We start from the raw sequence: 13,683 nt of genomic DNA on the forward strand, positions 1-13,683 counted from the left end.
GGTAAGCACTGGGCCTTTTCAACTCTGGGAGGCCATGGTGTCTGGCCAACATATGTAGTGTAAGGAGAATTCCCACGATCTAGCAGAATTTATACAGATCATAAAGTGAGCTGATTGACATCTAAAACTTCTTTCTTTAGAATTAAACTTCGGCTCTTCCAGATGCTTAAATTAAGGCACAATTTGTTTAAGTGCACACTACAGTAAATTCCAATTCATGTTTCTCAAATGGTTCTCCTTTCAGATTGCTGGTTTCCAGGAGGGAGTAGAAGGTTTTCAGGGAGGGTTCTGTCATTCTGGGTTGTTTAGAGCTGCACTGAAAAGCTCACACTAAGACGGCACTTGATACTTGGACACATATTGGGCACTTCATCCTGCCAGCACCTTGCAAGGCTGACAGGCTATGAAATATGAAACCCTCTTAGAGAGCTCAAGTGACTTATCCAGGGCCACTTGGCTAGGGGAGCCGGAGTTGGAGCCCAGGTCTAAGTTGGCCCAGAGTCACCATTCTTTTATGGCAGTTCCCGCTCTGCACCGGGGAAGGACCCTAATTGGGACTGGCAGATTCAGAAATGCTGTTCAATGGGTTCCACACACAAAAGCATGATTTTCAGCCAAGCCAATTTAGCAAATTGATTTGTAAACTCCTGTGCACTCTCAGAGTACTCTGAAGGACTCTTGAGCAGGTTTTGCTGGGAAAATGCTGGTTGGGCAACATCTTCCACGACTGTTTCCTCGACTTGGTTTTAGTCTGAAGGCTAATGGCCCACATCTACTCGACTGTGAGTTAACCAGAGCAATGGTGGCTCTTTTTTCACTTGTCTGAACTCGCTCTTCAGCCTCAGAGGTCTTTAATGTAGGCCTAAATAGTATCAGCAAGTACAGTTTCATTATTGCCTTGTTATTTGAATGGGCCTTCTTGAATGCTGTCTATATAGGAACTTTTAAGTTTAATCCACTCAGCAGGTGATCGCTGAGCTCTTAGGTTGGTGTGCACAATATGAGGACTGACAAGGGAAAGGATCAAGGTATAGTCCAGTGTGAAAAATGCACCAACGGGCTATTATATCAAGTGATCAGAGGATATATACACGGCTCCTTAAAAATGGCTTTCTGGCATACAATCCTTGCAGATTATTTTTAACTCAAGACATTTTTTTTCTCTAAGACTGTCTTTTGTAGTCCAGCATTGAGCTTTTTGTTCCAGGCCTTGTTTTTTCTGCCACCCGAGTTCTTGACTCCTTTGTTGCTTTTCCCATCAGCTGCACTGGGACAATGCTAATGAAGGCAGTGAGCCCTGTCCACCAGGCGCCCTACCCCCCTGGCTGCCCGGGTTGCCCCCTTTCAAGTCAGTGGGAGTCCTTTCCTCACACACTGCAGAAGTGGGACGGGACATTTTGCAATTACTGACTGTCTTTGTTCCTGGTCGCCTCAAATGCCTCGTGGCCAGCATCCCTTTAATCCGTCCTCACACCAGCCCTGTGAAGTGGGCATTATTATGTTCTTTTATAGGCAGAGAAACTGAGGCACCCAGAGATGAAAGAAATACGGTGGAGTAGCGGGAAGGCAGTCTTGGGCATGAGAACATCTTTTGCTGCCACGCTGTGCCTGTCTGTTTTAGGAAGCTTCTCTGCGGCTCCCGATATCTTAATGAAAATGACATCTGCTGGCAGTGGGCCGCTCTGACCTGCAGAGAGCCAGGCTGCGGCTTCCCACGCAGGGGCTGCTTCAGCCTGGAACTACTGTTGTATCAAGGAGAAGGGATCATTTAATGCTAAAGCAGACACCTACTGAGAAGAATAGAAAGTGAAGGGCAGGGGATTCCAGGATAAAGCTGAGGAACCTGTGGCCTCATTTACTTAAAATACTTAAAAAAAGTATAAAGTATAACTCTTGCACATAAGTTTATTGTCAGAACAGGACACATTTGACACTGAAAAGTGTGGCAAAGAAAACAAAGCCTTGAAATGATGAGGTATATACTTGAAGGATGTCAGGCAACCGACATCTGCTTATGAGGTGCTGAGGAATCCGAACTCAGGGCCTCATGCATGCGAGGCAAGCACTCTACCACTGAGCCACCTTCCCAGCCCCTGATCAATAATCATTGACTAAAGTAAAAATGAGGAAAAAATAGGAATGTGTGAAACCTATGAATAAAGGAGCGGTGAGCAATGGTGGGGCAGTTGACTCTGACTGCATCCACACTTGTGCCACCTTGGAAGACGTGTCAGATCAAAGGCTGATGCAGATGTATAAAACCTGGCTCCTGGCACTTCAAAGAGCAATGCGTGTGGTCTGAGCACACACTTGGAATCTTCATGTTGCAGTGTTATATGAGATAACAAACTCTCCATCAGCTCAGGTATTGAAGTGGTACAACAGCTATCCCTAATCCATGGGTAGTTGGGGCTAAATAGCTTTTAAGATCCTTTATTCTTGATTAATGGGATTTTTACCATGTTTCAGAATTTTAAATCTATTTTCTGTGTTTGTGAGAGAGGGGGGAAGAGAGAGAGAGAAACAGAGACAGAGAGACAGAGAGGAGAGAGAGAGCGAGAGAGTACATGCCAATACTGGGGCTTGAACTCAGGGCTTTGCACTCTCACTGGCTTTTTCAATCAAGGTTCTACTGCTTGAGCTGCAGCTCTACTTCCATTAAACCTGAATTTAAAAAGAAAAAGATTACTTCTGACTGAAATACTTTTATGCTGTTACTTAGAGACTCACCTCCAGGCTGTTTGGTGAGAAGTAAGGTGGGTGGGCAGAGTGTGAGCATTCAGAAATGGACACAAACAGCAGCACCCCAGCCCCTTGGAGTTGTCCTGGGTGATCTGACACCCATACCCGACCGTGTCTGAAAAACCCATGTTCTGGGTCAGGCTCTCCTGGAGCCCTTTGGCATGGGGCAGGAGGCAAGTGCCAGTCCAAAACAGCGGGGGGACACACTGATGGTCTTGTCATGTCTGCACAGATTGTTTCCAAGTAACCCAGGAAAAGGGCTGAGCACAGGGTAGGGGTGGGCAGTGGCCTATGGAGACCCAGGCACACACCCCACACTTGGGGACCCACCCCAGGCATGTACCCCACTTGCGGGGAAGGGCTCATCTCCAGGAGCATGAGATCACCCCGTCAGATGAGCCAATCACAATCCAGTCCCCGGACTTGAACTGGAGGTGGTTTTTGAAACGGCCCCAGCTATCTGTCAGCCAGCCAGGAAAGCAGGCTCAGAAGCAGCAGGCAATATGTCAGGCTTCAAAAGAAAATGCATTGGTGTCTCACTGGCTTGCAGCCACCATGCTGGTATGTCATCGAATCCCAGGGTGGCCTATCTGCCCCTGAACCCGACTGGAAACCACCGAAGCTGCTCTGCGAACCACGGTGCGGCCACCACACATTCCAGGACACAGGCCAGCAAGAGTGACTTTGAAATGTGTTTCTAATTAACCAGGCCATCCTCTTCCACAGCACGGCGAGTCGGCAGACTGTGACGGGGCAGAGTTCCCCGCAGAAGAGGCCCTGGGGGGATAGAACAAGGCCTCCGCTCAGTGGGTTCCCCACCATCACGGGGCGGGGGGACCTGGGGGGCTGTAGTGAGGCCCTGGACAATGACTCGAGCACCAGTGAGCCCTACCAGGCCCCACACTGCTCTTCAGCCCTGGGGTATTGGGGAGTGGCAGCCCACCTTAGTTGAAAATTGATCTCACCTCATAGGGCCCATATCCTGTTGTTAAATGGTCTGCTCAGCACTCTCTTCCCCTGGCCACCAATCAGCCAGGTGAAACCTGGCGCGCGCGCACACACACACACACACATGTGTACAGTATTCTGAATATCTCTCATGTATATAGATAGCTTCTTAAGTCAGATTTATGAACTAATACTTTCAACTGTTTGAATCAGGATACCAATAGAGTCCATACATTGCAATTAGTTGATATAAATATTTAGTCTCTTTTTAATGTATAAGCTCACCTCTTTCTCCCTCCGTGTGTTTCTCCATCTTGCTTACCTGAATTTATTTGATCAAGAAATTAGATAATGTGTATTGCTCACCTCAGTCCAAATTGAATGCTCATGTCCTTCTGTCCTCTGTATTTTCTACAATTGGGAGTTACAGGCCTGAACAGACCCTGCAGGCCACCAGGGAAGCTTTTAATGTCAGCTCTTTCTCTGCTTGTGAGGTTAGCAGTCCAAACAAATCACTGACGCAAGATGCAGTCAGGCCTCTGTGTCTGGGCTCCACATCCGCAGATTCAACCAACTGTGGAAAGAAGTATTTTAAAAAACGAATCTGCTAACATATAGACTTTTGCCTAAACAATACCTTATATCCATTACTTGTACAGTGTTTACACATAGTTGTACTTTATAATACCTAGTATTGTAATAGGTATGATGGGTAATCTAGAAGTGACTTAAAGTATAGAGGGACACATGCATGGTTCTATGCAAATGTGCCATTTTGTGTCAGTGGCTTGTGCATCTTTAGGTTTTTGTGCCTATGGGATTTGAGGAGGCCTAAGATCAATTCCACATGGAAACTGTTTTCTACTTCTAGTATTTCCCTTTATTTATGAACTGGAATCTTCCTATTAAAAAATACTTCCCTTAACGATTTGGTTGCTGTGAGATCTAGGTTGATCAGGAAGCTGGGACAGATGCTTAGTTTTTCTGTGGCTGCCATTTTGTTCCCTCAGTCCGAACATTGGTTATATGAATATTCATGAGTCAGATGCATGTGTATATGTGCGGCTATTTGTGTATGTATATGTGTGTGTGTGTGTGTGTGTGTGTGTATGTGTGCATACAGAGAGCTGTTTATGTCAAAAGCAGTTCACAAGTGATGGAAGCTTTTTAAATTTGACTAAATGATCACTTTTCCCTCAGATGTGACCAAAATTGTTGAGACTTAGACCCCTTTGATGAGCACAGGGAGTCACGGCAGCCAGCCGCCCCACCCAGCGTGCAAAGCAGAGCATCAGCAGCACCTCAGTTCCTGGAACAGTTGCTCAGGCAACACTGGGTCCACCAAACATCCCTTCAGCTCGTTGCTCTCATCTTGTGTGCTGCGCCATTCTTTTGATGAAGAAGACACAGTGGCCTGGGCTGAGCATATGGTTCTGTTTTCCCACATGCCAGAGACATGAGCTGGGCTCCTGAACACTGGCGTGGCCTTTCAACTGGAGCTGATGTGCAGGCCTGCAGTGATACATGACAAACAGCGAGGCAGCTGCACCAGCGGAATGGCAAACACCTTTTCAATGTCTCTGCGTACATACTCCATGACTGTATTGAAATGGATGTCCCTGGGTGTTTCTCCCATGGAGGGCATTGTCAGTGAACAGGCTGTGAAGCTCTAAAACAACTTCTAGCCAGCTGTCCTACTGTGTGTGATCTCCAAATTGTAAAGCATCTTCATGTGTATAATTTCATCTGTTCTTGCTGTTACTCCGAGATGAGAGAACAGAGGTCAGAGAGATGCATTGGCGTTGCTAGGGTCAGGCCTGAGCTAATGGGGAGATAGGCCCAATACCTAGATGATTTATTCGTTCATCAAAATTTTATTTATTGCTGGGCATTGGTGGCTCATCCTAGCTACTCAGGAGGCTGAGATCTGAGGATCATGGTTCAAAGCCAGCCTGGGAGGAAAGTCTGTGAGACTCTTACCTCCAATTAACCACTAGAAAACTGAAAGTGGCACTGTGGCTCAAGTGGCAGAGCGCTAGCCTTGAGCTGAAGAGCATAGAGACAGTGCCCAAGCCCAGAGGTCAAGCACCATGACAACAACAACAACAACAACAAATATTGCATCAGGATACAATCATTAAAGAAATCTCTCCCTTCAAGGAGCTTACACTCTAGCATGGTGAAAAAGAAATTAAGATAGACATTGAGGCAGCTGGTATGTCAGATTGTAGTAAGGGTTAAATTAAAGCAGGAGAGGACACTAGGAAATGCCAGGCTGTGTATGTGTGAACTGGTCATTGAACTGGTCATCTTTAAGCAAAAACCTAAAATAGGTCATCCAGAGGTCTGTGGGGAAGTGTCCCAGGCAGAAGGGGGAGAGTGAGGGCTAGGTGTCTGTGGCAGGGGCCTGCGGGCAGGAGGCTCCAGTGGTTGGAGTGCCATAGGCCCGGGAGGAAGAGATGTTGAGGGAGATGGAGCTTAGCCAGAGCGCGGGGGCCTCGTGGTTAATTATGGGAATTCTGGCCTTTGTTTGGAATGCTACTTTAAGAGATTTTGGCAGAGGACTGACTTTCTCTGATATATTTTAACAGGCGTCACGGAGCTGCCATGTGGAGGACAGAATGTTCAGGGAGGAGGGAGGAGCTGCAGGAAGAGCTCTTCGGAAGGGGCTGTCACTCTGCCTTAACTGTCTACCTGTGTGTCCTTAGCTTTAGGAGGTTTTTAACTCTCATTTTGAAGAATTTAAGTGTGCCTTTTAAATAACACATGAGCTTAGCTGTTATCGAAAAGTCAAAAGATAACAATTGTTGATAAGAATTCCTACTGTTGGTAGCCATGATGGAAAACAGTACAGAGGGAGGTTTCTCAAAAAAAATGAAAAGTAGACTAACATTTTACCCAGCAATTAACAGCCAAAAGGAACGAAATCACTGTCTCCAAGTGCCTCCGCTTGCCCACGCCGTGCCCACGGCAGCCCAGACACAGACTCCAGCTAGACATCCGCCAGTGGACCAGGGGATAAAGAACCCTAGGCCATGGAATGCGGGGAAGCCCTGCGGGGATGGATTGGAAGCACGGTATGTCCAGTGGAAGAAGCCAGACACCAAAAGACAAATGCCACCGTGATCTTGTGGAGTCTAAAGTTAAAGTCAAGTGGAGAGTAGACCAAGGGGCTCCCAAGGCCTTGGGACCCAGTGTGAAAGGGAGTCTGGAGATAGTGGCGAAAGAGCCCAAATTTAACCAGACAGGAGGACTGTTACACAGCATGGAGGCTGTCCTCCATCGACGGTTACTTCAAAATCACCGCAGGACAGTGGACATGTTAGTTAGCGTGGCCCAGTGATTCCATAATGTAAATGTCAATCAGACACAATGGGCACTGTAAACATATGTGATTTTTATTTTTCAGTTAAAAAAAAACAAAAAAGAGGATGGATGCAACATTAGAAAACAAATGCAGCTCTTGTAGAGCATCCGGGAACTGTCTGTGCCCTATGTAGCGATCAGCGGGGTGGACTGAGTCAAGCTCAAGGTGACTTTCAACTCCCCAAATGGAGCTAGGTCCAAGGAAGGCTGCAGTGTGAATTAAAGTAGAAGTCAGCGCTTAGGGCCGGTGAGGGCAATCCTCATGGAGCTACCCACGGTCCTTTCACTCTTCTGCCCAGCCAAGCCATTGGGATTGAATTTTGAGTTTTTAATCTGATCAGTATTTAGTGTTTTTCTGAATTCTTTTGGATAGTTTTTAATCTCCATATTTGGGTTTTATTGCTACTGAGTTGCTCCTGTTCCTTAATTATTTTGGATATTAATCCCTTATCATAGGATGAATAGCTCAACCTGTTGTACAGGTTGTTTCTTCACTGATTTGGCTGGATTGTTTCCTTTGTTGTTACAGAGAAGTTAGTTTGGTATCATTCCATTTTTTCCACCTTCATGGTCTTATAAAAAATAATCTTTCTTGCAACAGTAACCTGTTTTTCTCGGAGTAGAGTCGCAGCTCCCAGCCTTCCATTGTCTTCAATCCATTTGAACTGCTTTTTCTATATGGCGATACCTAAGGGTCCAGTTTATTCATAGAGATTTCCAGTTTTTCCATCAGCAGTTATTAAAGAGATTGTTTTTCCATTATATGTTCATGGTCTCTTTGTAAAAAAATCATTTGACTGTAAATATATGGATTGATGTCTGAGTTCTCTCTTGTCTTCCATTGGTCTATATGTTTGTTTTGAGTCCAGTATTATGCTCTCTTGGTTAGTATAATTTGGTGGTATGTATATTTGTATTTGTAGCAAATACATGCATGTACACACACATGTGCACACACACATGTGCACACACATTTTTTTCAGTTCTGGGAGTGTTGAATTCAAGGCTTCCTAGGCAAATGCTCTATCATTGAGCCTCACCCCTCCTCCCAGTCCTTCTGCTTTTTAGTTTGTTCTTCAGATAAGCTCTTAGACTTTTTCCTGACCTGCCCTCAGACCATGATCCTTCTTCTGCCACCTCCTGAGTAGCTGGAAGTATAGGCCTGCACCACCATTTTCATAGTGGGTATTGTGATGCCTCCAGATTTCTTGTCCTTGTTGCCCAGGACTGGTTTGCCTATTAGAGGTCTTTTGTGGTTAAGGTAGTGTTGCTTTTTCTCCTTCCGTGGAGAATGCCATTGGCATTTTGATGGATCTTGTGTTGAATCTGTAGATTGTGCTGGGTAGCCTTAAAAAAAAGTAATTAATTCTCCCAGTTTGTGATCATGAGGTCTTTCCAGTTTTTGGTTTTGTAGAAATCAATTGCTTCCTTGATTAAATTTATTTCTATTCTTTTGTAGCCTTTGTAAATAGGATTGCATTTTTATCTAGCTTATCACTGACATATAGAAATATTATATCTAGCTCATCACTGATGTATAGAAATATTACAGATTTCTGTATGCTGCTTTTATGTCCTGCAGCTTTACTGGACTTAATATTTATTGATATTTACCTATTGGATACCAAGTAGTGCTGGAAGATATTTGCAGTTGAGAAAATAGATGAGAACTACAAAAGTCAAAGAAGGAATGTTATATCCAAGCCAGGAAGAAATGAAGTCTAAGTGACGGTGTGGCACCCCAAGGGAGAAAAGGGAAACCTGACATTCCTCAGACTCACTGGATGGGAGGCTCGGGGAAGAACCTAAATCATGTAGGCTGAGCGGTGTAGCTGCAGCTGGGATGCGGTAATCAGGTTTGGACGGGCTAAGCGCGTGGAAGAGACCCATAGCTGTCCTTTTCATGCCCGTGTCTAGAGTGACATGATGCCTCCAGGCTTCACAGTGGTGCTGCTTATTCTGATAAAAACTCTTAGCATCTTAACCAGCCCAGGGAGCTCTCCGGCTTGGGCCTTAGTTTCACAACCTGTAATTGAAAGGCCTGGCTGTTCACCGACAATGCTGTGGCTTTCTCTTTCCCCCTGGGGAAGTGAGTGACCCAGGGGGACCCTAGTTTTCTTCTGAGATTTTACTGCTTCTAGAGAAAGCTAAGAAGAGGAGCCTTGGGCTGCGGATTGCTTTGGGAACCTTTCAGGACAATTCTCCATCTGGGTCCCCTTTCCTACACCCATCTGCGTGACTCCCAAGGCCTTTGCTCAGCTGGAGCCTGGTCATGCTCCCCGCAGGGGCCACTTTTTGTCCCTAGTAAATATTAAAACGGAATTAACTATGGGTAAAGTGTTCCCTACAAGTAGAACTGGCCAAGAACATGCCAAGTTTTAAAAGTCTACCTAGTAGCGCCCCCTTGGGGAAGATGTTCCCAGACCCCCTGTGGAGCCTCAGCGATGGATAGTATGGAACAATGTACCACCCTGTAGTGCTTCTTGGTCATCTCCAGCTTGCCAGCTCACCGCTCTCAGGCATTATGGCCGCTCTGAAGGGAAAGAACGGCTCCATGAGCACCAGCACGGAGCGCTGCCACAGGGGACCTGATAGCTGGGACCGGGCTACGTGCTCAGTGGGAAGGCAGTGCACACAGGGTGGAAATGCCGGACACAGAGACCCTCATTCCCACGCCAGAAAGAGCATCATAGAATGACAGACAATTTAAAACCCAAGAATTGTTTACTTCTGGAATTTTCCATTTAGTGGTTTCTGGACCTGGACTCTGTCCCTGAGCTCTTTTTGCTCACAGCTAGCACTCTACCACTTTGAAGCGCAGCGCCATTTCTGGTGGTTAAATGGAAATAGGAGTCTCACAGATTTTCCTTCCCCGGGCTGGCTTTGAACCACTATCCTCAGATCTCAGCCGCCTGAGAAGCTCGGATAATGGATGTAAGCCACCAGTGCCTGGCTCTGGTCATGATTTTTTATAAGAAACTGAAACTCCAGAAAGTGAGACTTTAGATAAGTGGTAGAGTGTAGAAAGGAAGCACATTGTGCTGAGGGGGAGGGCCTGGCTCATCTGTGGTGGTTTGTCTGGGCTTGTAGGCAGGGTAGACTAGCTGCTCAAAGAGCCTCTCATGGCCCTTGTGTGTGGTGCCCTCAGAGTGTGGTACTTGTTGGTACTATCACTGTAAAAACGAAATACTTCATTCAAGGAACCCCAGAGATTTCTGACCTTTGGGAGGGGGGCGGGAGGGGGTTTAGACTGCTAAGGAGGCTGTTAGCCCCTGGTGGCTGTTAACATTAAGCCTTGCTGCTCTGCTTTTTCTTGTCTTTCCTTCATCCTAGGGAAGGCAGAGAAGTAAAAATTAATAGCAAATCTTCTGGTCAGAAATATGGGATAGTCAATTTTCATAGATACTCAGTAAATATATTTACCAACAACAAACAATTTGCTTCTAAACAGAGACAATGATATAGCAAGGTTCAACTCAAGTAAGACAGATACTTATATTGTTTTGGAGTTTTGCTTTGTTTAAAAATATACATTGTTTCAGGTTAAAAGGAATAGGAATCCATTACAGAAATGTTTGAAAAATGAAAAAGTATTCTAGACACTGAGACAACTGTGCTTATAACTTTAATATATTTTCTTCTACTCTTTTGATGTGAATATTTCTTTGTAGTTATAATAATCATTGTATATATGTATTTTTCTTTTTTAATTTAGTCTTGGGTCATTAAGATATAGTCATATACATGTTCCAGGTTACCATGTTAACACCACAGTAATGTTTTTTATTGCACTGAATCACATTTTTGCTTTTTATATTTTTCAATTATGAACCTATTTTTGGTAAGTATATTTTCCATTATACTTGATTAAAAAGAAAGTTTCTGTGTAATGGGTAGCTTCATATACATCATTTTTGGTTATGGTTGTTACTATGAATTTTTAAAGTAGAATAGAAACAAATACTGATAATGTCCACAAAGTAAATCTTCATGTAGCTTTATCATTAGATTCAGTAAATCTAGTGATCATAGGAAGTAGGAGGCCAAGTTATGCATGACCTGGTAAAGTCATGTAAAACTGGACTGAGGCAGTAATCTTACTTATAGAAATGGCCACAGGATAGCAAGTTATTCTACAGGTTATGAACTTATGGTAGAAAATGGAGGTCCTGTATTTGGAGACTGAAATGCAACATTTCCAGTGTGTGTGTGTGTGTGTGTGTGTGTGTGTGTGTGTGTGTGTGTGTGTGTATGGGCATTCATGGGAGATAGATCTTGATGCTCATGGAATAGTGGAAGTGATCCAGTTACACTCAACATGGTGTGTGCTAAGTTGGTTGTTTTCTGTTATTCCCTGCCTCTCCTCCCTCCTTCCTTACACCCATTTCATTGATTCATTCAATACTAGGATTCAGGAGAACATACTTTAGGGTGATAGTGATTTAGCTCATTCAGATTCATAGGGACACAAATAAAATTTTGAAGCTGAATCTGTATGGGAAATGTCCACTGGGAATATAGCATCAATCTATAATTTTGAAGTCTCTCCATTCATCTTAGAAAAGCTTAGAAAGCTTATCATCAAATGCATTTCTTTTCACTGAAGTTATGAATTGAGTGTGAAAATATCCATGAAATAGTTATCCTTTCATTGTGTTACTGGGAAAGCTGGGATTTGTTAGTTCCACTAAGTCCCGGGGGGTATCAATGTTTGCATACAATGAAAACGAAGTTTTCACATTTCAATGAAAACAAAGTTTCACATTTCTCAAACTCTCCTTTGCCAGAAAATAGAAGTCATTTGTGATTTCTGGATGATAGGAACACCTCTGAATCTAGCTAATGGGCATTGTAAGTATAGTGTACTTTGTCTTGGATAACTGGCTTTTCTTTTTTGCAGGAATGGGCTGCTTCTGGGGAGCTGAAAGGAAATTCTGGACCTTGAAGGGCGTGTATTCGACCCAAGTGGGCTTTGCAGGAGGCTACACCACCAATCCTACTTACAAAGAAGTCTGCTCAGGTAGGAGAGATCTCCATCCTACCATTGTGGGATGCAAGGCACAGAGGTGCTGCTGTGGGCAACAGGATCCTGAAAACGGAAATGCATTTGTTAAGCATATTCCTCTGTCTTCTCTTGGCTGTTTCTGAAAATGTTTGCCCCTTGTTTGCCTCTGACTTTATTGATTGATTGATTGCTTGATTGATTGTGCCAGTTCGGGAACTTGAACTCAGGACCCAGGCACTGTCCTTTAGCTTTTTCACTCAAGACGAAGCATTCTTGAGCTCACAAATTCCCACAGCTCAAGAATGTGGCTCAAGTCCACTTCTGACTTTTTCATGGTTATATAGAGATGAGAGTCCCATGGACTTTCCTGCCTGAGCTGGCTTTGAACTGTGAGCCTTGGATGTCAGCCTCCAGAGTAGCTAGGACTACATGTGTGAGCCCCTGGTGCCGGGCTCTCACTTTATATTTTGGGAAATAATGAATATGGCTTGTATCAGTTAGCTTTTGCTGTGGAACAATTAATCCAAAACTTAAAGCAGTCATATTTTTGGCTTAGTTGACGAGGTAGGCGGAGCTTTGCTCGGAGTTCCTCCGCAGGTCCTGCATAGCCTCACATGTGGCCGCCACCCCTGGGGAAATGCCCAGGGCCCCGTCGTCCATCACAGAGGTCTTACTTCACTCCTATGTCTGCAATTGGTGAGGAGTGGTGGTTAGTGCTCTCTGGCCGCTGGGAATGGGGATAATAGATGTACTGACCTGGGCTAATGGCGAGGTGCATCCAAGAAGCCAGGAGTAGCAAGAGATAGCTTGTGCTATCTTTACCGTTGTCCCATTGGCCAAAGCAAGTCGTATGGTCTTGCCCAGAGACAGAATGAGAGTAGCCCCTCCCTCCCCGAGAGACATGGAGGAGGTGTGAAGACCCCGTGGTCTAAGCCTCTCATGTCGCAGGTCTGTGTTAGAGAGGAAGATGAAAAGCTGTGCTACAATGCAGAGACTGGCCACTGGCCACCCACAGTGGGGAGGTCACACCTATGTCCTCCTACCCCTGTAAATGAAGTTTTGCTGAAATGCAGCTGCGCCATTCTGTTTCATTCTTACCCATTGCTTACCAACACCTCAGCCCCAACCATAGGCTGGGAGGTTGCATCGGAGACTAGATGGGCCGCAAGCCACAAATACTACCTGCCCATTACAGAAACTGTGCTAACTGCTGCGACGGACAGAGTAAAATTCTAGCTAAAATGCCCAGATTCCTGTCATAAGAATTCGCTCACGTTGCTGCCAGCTCATGTCAGCTCAGATTCATATCATGGGCTTTCTGATTTATTTTGGGTTTGGGTGATACAGAGTTTGAACTCAGACCTTGTACTTGCTAGACTGCCACTTTACTACTTTAGCCATGTCTCCAGCTCTGCCTTGGATTCTGGAGATGGAGACTAGCAAACATTTCTTCCTTAGCTGGTGTTGAGCCTTGATCTTCCAGATATCAACCTCCTGAGTAGCTAGGATTACAGGTTTGAGCTGCTGGCTCCTGGCAGGGCTCATTCCTTTCCCTCCCTCCTTCTCTCCCTTCCTCCCTCCCTCCTTTCCCTTCCCTTTCCCTTCCCTCCCTCCCTCCTTTC

At 45.1% G+C, this 13,683-nt stretch overlaps 1 protein-coding gene across 4 annotated transcripts in view; it reads left to right on the forward strand.

Moving 5' to 3' along the window:
- Nucleotides 1–13,683, forward strand: part of Msra (methionine sulfoxide reductase A) — a 254,975-nt gene that overhangs the window by 99,420 nt on the left and 141,872 nt on the right. For 2 of the 4 annotated variants that reach the window (XM_013024254.1, XM_013024255.1), the window contains exon 3: nucleotides 11,957–12,076. In XM_013024254.1, coding sequence (XP_012879708.1) covers nucleotides 11,957–12,076 — 120 coding nt within the window. Of the gene's footprint in view, nucleotides 1–2,241; nucleotides 2,366–10,385; nucleotides 10,537–11,956; nucleotides 12,077–13,683 lie in introns of those variants that run through there. The other 2 variants (XM_013024258.1, XM_013024257.1) reach the window with 2 other exon arrangements.

This window comes from Dipodomys ordii, unplaced genomic scaffold (genome assembly GCF_000151885.1).
Source record: "Dipodomys ordii isolate 6190 unplaced genomic scaffold, Dord_2.0 Scaffold74, whole genome shotgun sequence".
Classification (NCBI taxonomy): domain Eukaryota; kingdom Metazoa; phylum Chordata; class Mammalia; order Rodentia; family Heteromyidae; genus Dipodomys; species Dipodomys ordii.